Genomic DNA, 5,565 nt, shown 5'->3' on the forward strand with positions numbered 1-5,565 from the left:
CTATTTATCGCATGCGGTTCATCATTTCCATTCACACAGAATAGTCATTTTCAGCACATAGCAACACCCGTGTGTCAACAACTAGCCTAGATCGACTGCCAAGTTGCTCTCCCTCTATTGATGTCCAGTCTGAAAGTGTGGTTTTTGCAAATGGTTGCCTCAGAAATGGCTGTTCCAAGGCAAGAAGAAGCTACAGAATATCTTGAAAAACATCGATTAATGGAGCTCTTCGACAACATAACAGCTCAACTTGTTTTTCATAGACCAGGTTGGTTGTATTTTGCAACATTTCATTTTTTCTTTGACGTCTTAAAAAGCGCTGGGCGCGACCCCTCATTTTCAGTTGGCCCATGTCCTCCAGCAACACCCCCATGACCATGATGACCCCTGTACTCTTCAAACTCCCCAATCGAGCAGCAGTGTTTTTGTTTAAGTCATCTTCCCTGAAGCGTGAGTAGGCAAGGCCAATGAAAATAAATTTAGGCCGAGGGCCTAGCCTTCTTCAGTACTTGTCATGGGAAAGAGCTTTGCAAATGCAATAAACTAACGCAAGAATCAGCTCATTTGATGTATGGGGCGGCACGGACATCCAGCACTCTCTCAAAATGGCAGGTACGCCAAGTAACTGATGAAAACAGCAACTATGGCGACATATGCCTGCACCGGCCCGTCAGAGGATCGGATTACACAAACATTTCTTAGTTTGATCTTTACGTACGCATGTGTTCATTGCAGTTGTTTTCATTGGCACGGTGTGGTTGCTACCTGCCATTTTGCAAAAGTCCCGGATGCCTGTGCCATCCCATATTAACGAAGTTATAAAATTTGGGGGAAGTTAAGTATTCCCATCTAAGTGTCCTGCATATTAAGCTTATTGGCCCATCAGAAAACTGTGACCCAAATTGAAGTTGTTTTACTAGGACTAATCATTTCACAACTTATTAAATACCTGGAAGATTAAGTTAAAACTTCTTGGGGATTTAGCATCAAACGAACTTGAAAAATATTGTTCAATACTGATTAATAAAAAAAAGAAAAATTTTGGCACTAATTAATTATTTCAAATATTGTCATACATGTACATGTATGTACATGTTATTACAAGAACAGGGCCATCCACCAACGAAAGATCAACTAAAGTATGTGAGCATTGGAGATCTTGTCAATATGATTGTTATTACCTGTGTAACCACTGGTTATTTTTCAGTAGTTAACTGCAATAAAATTATTGTTAATTAAACTAGTATGCCACTCACCCTCCCCCCAAATAATAACTTGCAGGACGAAACAAATTACAAAAAGTGAGAATATGTGCCACTGAATGAGGACTCCATCCAATTGGAGTCCAAAAAGGGAAGCCACAAAAATCCATCTTCATCCACTTTGCAATTGGCTATTTCTTTGTACATAACAATTACAGATTGGGCATAATAACACTTCAAATGCTACTTAAAATGTTGTTTTGGATACAATATGCAATCGATGTTGCCTATATTAAAAGCACACTGTGTGACAAAATTCCACTAAAAAATCACTTCATGACACATGGCATGCAATTTGTATTGTGCAATCGTGGTAATCACTTTTCGGCAGAGCATACAAAATTTGTACAATCTGATGAATTTCAACAAAAATTTCACAAATGTAGATTGTAGCTTACAAATAATAGCCTTTTTTGTTATAATATCCTGTCTTCAGGTAACCCCTGATAAAATGCACGAGCACGATTGTCAGATGATCCAACCAGTTTCAAAACGTCCTACAAAAACCAGAGTGTCGTTGGTTTGTACTGCAATATATCGCCAGTTGTCAGTCAACGTCTAGTATCACATATCCCCACCATACTCTAGCAATGGGCGATAATCTGAAGGCATCATATTCAGACTGATTCAGAGACGCGACATGCTGAAAACGACCAAATAGCGTGCCCTCTATGAGCCGCTATTTGACGTACTTGATTTAGACGGCTAAATTTGGGTTTTTATGGGACATTATTACTTTGACATGGCTAATGGGTCACAACAAATTATAGGCATCCGTATATTGAATTCTTTCCTTCCCACCCTTCCCCTCCCAACCATCCCTGGCACAGATATACATGTACATGTACACCACTGAGCATGATCGCAAGATCGTGGTGTGATATCAGTCGATCCTGTGTGTAATCTCTGACTGAAAACAGTCCTCTGCAGGTGCAAATTGCAAAGCAAAGACAAGTGAATGATGGTAGAATCATAGGCAAATCATGCATGCATGATGCAACTGATGCCATAAGATCAACAGATTGTGTCAAAGATTTGAGTTATTGTAGCAGATTGACTGGTAGTGCCCAGTGTCATCATTAACCCAGGCTATGATGATTACATTGTGAAATGAATGCCAGTAATGTTATGCAATGTTTGGGGATTTTCTCGTCACTGCATCCAGTCATCAGTGGTCGTTAGTGCAGTTATTAGTCATTAAGCCCGTTGCCTTTTCTGTGTTTTTCCTTAACTGGGTAGATAATCCCAAGGCCTTCATGATTGACTACATTGAGAAACTCAAGGAATCTAGGACCACACAGCTGGACTTCCCTTGCCTGTTTGATGAGTCCAACATAGAATCTGTCTTTGGAATGTTAGATCCCACAAAAAAGGGGTTTATAACCCTAGACCAGTATAAACAAGGTATTTTTGTTGCAATTACACTTTATATTTAGTTATGGTTTGAGAATCCTGACTGTTTAAGCCCCAGACCTTTTTTCAAAGTAATCATCTTGAACTGTCAAGTTACAGGAGTTTTAACTTTATGAACTTTTGTTTCCAGAAATCTAATCGGCTGATTTATTTTTTGTAGATTGATCTAGTAGAATTGAAGAATTCTAATGATTTGCAAGTGCATATGAAATTCCAACAAGGCCTGTTCAGAAAAGTTAGTTGTAACATTACATCAGGTATGTTTCAGGATCAAAATATTTTGGAGTGGTTCAATGATTTTAGGTGGTTCAGTTTTAGGGTGTGATTTTGTAAAGCATTCATCATGGATGTCTTTGAATGTTTGCTCAGTTTTCAACATTCTAGGAAATGTTTCTGAACAAGAACCAATATTTGGCACAAGTATTTAGGGGGTTGCAGCCCCTTAGCTTCTGGTATTGAGCTAGTTGGTGCAGTTGAAAGGAATAAATCCAAATCTTTTTTATCATCCTTCTGGGTCATTGCAGCGATTGACACCCTTGGTTGTCAGAGTGCAGATCCTCATCCTGCCGGAGCAGACATCGACAGGATCACACAGGAATCATTCACAAGGGAAGTGTAAGTGCAAATTTGTTGGCTAAATCCAGTGCCGTCTGGAGCTTTTTAACGGTAATGGTTTGTCACGGAAAACACTCTAAAACAATCCATAATGGCGTTGGACTCGGGAACAAAGAAGAAAACTGTGTGAAATAGATCAGTGCATAACCACATGCATTCCAAAGCTAGTTCAAGAGAAGCCACCATTCACAAGTGACATTGTTCCCCAGAAGCTGTAGTTTTAAAACAGGTAGCTGGAAATTAAAAAAAAAAGAATAGGTCAGTAAGTTCCTAATTGTTTTTTGTTTTGGATTGGTGATCTCAGGTTTTCTAGAGAGGCAAAATATTGTTGATGTTTGCAATCATTGATTACTGGATGGGAAATCATTTTAACTTTTCTCCTAGCACACTTCAGGCCCCTTTCAAGTCATCAGTGATGGAGGCCAATTTGATCCCTTGATGAGCTGTATTCAAAGTTTGGTGACTAAAAAACTCTCGGCTCTAAAACGTGTAGACGTGGTGTGTGTCTAGACCACCAATGTATCTTTTTGACCGAGTCCAGATGAGCTATCAAATGACCCTACTTTCCGTTATGTTTTCCCCCAAACAGAAAAGTTGCCTTGAAGAAGGCTTCAGCGACCTTTGAACAAGTTTAGGCTGAGAGATGGCTCCTGAGGGTGGTTTGAGCTGCTATCACCAATGACGGGCAACCCTTACTGTTCTAGCACTGGCTGCTTCAAGCTCTTTGGCTGAAAAAAACTTTAACCAGACAATTCAGAGGGACTGATTACACATCCCGTCAATCAATGAAATGGTGGCAGTGTTTATAAGGAATTAGAGCTAGAAGGAAATTATCAAAGGCAGATGTCCCTAAATATGGTGGCTTTCCCCATCTAGCCCACCCCACCCTCACAAAAAAATTTGAAAGTAACAAGGGGAGAAAATATAAGAAAATCAAAGGAACAAAAGAAGGGATGAAAAGAGATTTGCTAGAAAATTTCCTTGGGATTGACCCCTGTCCACCATTAAGTTGTAAGTTGCCTCTGCAGATCTCTGTCTCCCCCCCCCCGAAACAAATCCTGGCAATGACCATGGCCATAAACAAAAAGGTTTAATGATGATAGAGGCTTTGCATGGCAGCCATCTTGCAGGACAGTTCTTTTGTTTCACAGGAAAACCTCCCTTATGCATACCCTGTGGAACAAAAGAACTAGCCTGCAAGATGACAGCCGTGAAAACCCTCTATTCTCCTTTGCTAGATTGGCGAGGTGTTGTCACAGACAGACTTCAGGCACATCAATACATGTACTTGCCATGTTTCGCATTTAGTTATATACAGGTTCATCATCTTTTAAAAGGCATGCTTTGTTTGCAGATTTCAGGACAGGGGTTTTTCAGTAAGCACTTTGATGATTTTTAACTGTAGAAAACGAGTACATGTAGATGTGTTTTTTTAATATTTAAACACTAAGTGTGCACCTCCACAGGAAAACAGTTCAGGAGAGACCCAACAAACAAGAAAACAAACTTTTTCACCAAGCCAGACACTGTACCCACATGTAACTTTAGTTGCACTCAAAATGCTTCTGCACCAAAGTGGCCCAAGTGGATGCTTTGTTGAAATCACACCATTTGTGGTATTTGGCAAGCTTTAGGTAAAACTTGTAAAAATTGTAAATAAAAGCAAAATGCGATGTTCATTTGTCTTGAGATTTGACTTCTTTCCATTTGTGTGATTTATGTAATTTCCATTGTTACAATCCAAGCTTTGCTTGAATTGCTCAGAGAATCTAGCTTTAAAAAGTTTAATATGATGACTGATTCTAAAGGTGTTCATTAAAAAAAACTGGGCTGTGTGCATATGTGCTACGCTCAACACCTAGGGTTGCAGCAAAATGTTGCTTGCCCATTACTCTCTGAATACATCACACAAATCATTTACCTTTCTGCCAACTTGAAACAGCCCTGTGATGCAAGAGTGTGCACTCGGTAAGAAGTATACACGTGCTGATAGAAGTAACACTTCCAAACAGAGTCTTGGAAGTATCAAAGTGTTACATCAGTTTAATGGCTCTGCACACTGAACGGTCGGCTGAAACATCCATTTCATCCTTTTTCAAGGGAACAGTTCAGTGAATTCCGTGTGGAGGAATTACCGTGGCAACCAACCAAATAGGCATATTTACTTGGTGCTCTCCACTGGTGAAGGGAAGGCTAACGCAGTTTGAAACACAAAATGCAATGGCTGTGCTTGATATGCCACGAAACAGAAAAAGCTGACACAACTGCACATCAA

The 5,565-nt window shown here is 39.8% G+C and overlaps 1 protein-coding gene across 1 annotated transcript; it reads left to right on the top strand.

The window, feature by feature from the left end:
* Positions 1-54: 54 nt before the first annotated feature.
* On the top strand, positions 55-4,979 carry LOC110984893 (EF-hand calcium-binding domain-containing protein 10-like). Its single transcript, XM_022245509.2, has 4 exons — positions 55-268; positions 2,502-2,666; positions 3,200-3,290; positions 3,880-4,979. The coding sequence occupies exons 1-4, from the start codon at positions 121-123 to the stop codon at positions 3,923-3,925; spliced, it is 450 nt and encodes a 149-aa protein (XP_022101201.1). The 5' UTR covers positions 55-120; the 3' UTR covers positions 3,926-4,979.
* The last annotated feature ends 586 nt before the right edge of the window (positions 4,980-5,565 follow it).

This window comes from Acanthaster planci, linkage group LG04 (genome assembly GCF_054643075.1).
Source record: "Acanthaster planci isolate LZ-2023a linkage group LG04, COTS_SCS, whole genome shotgun sequence".
NCBI lineage: Eukaryota > Metazoa > Echinodermata > Asteroidea > Valvatida > Acanthasteridae > Acanthaster > Acanthaster planci.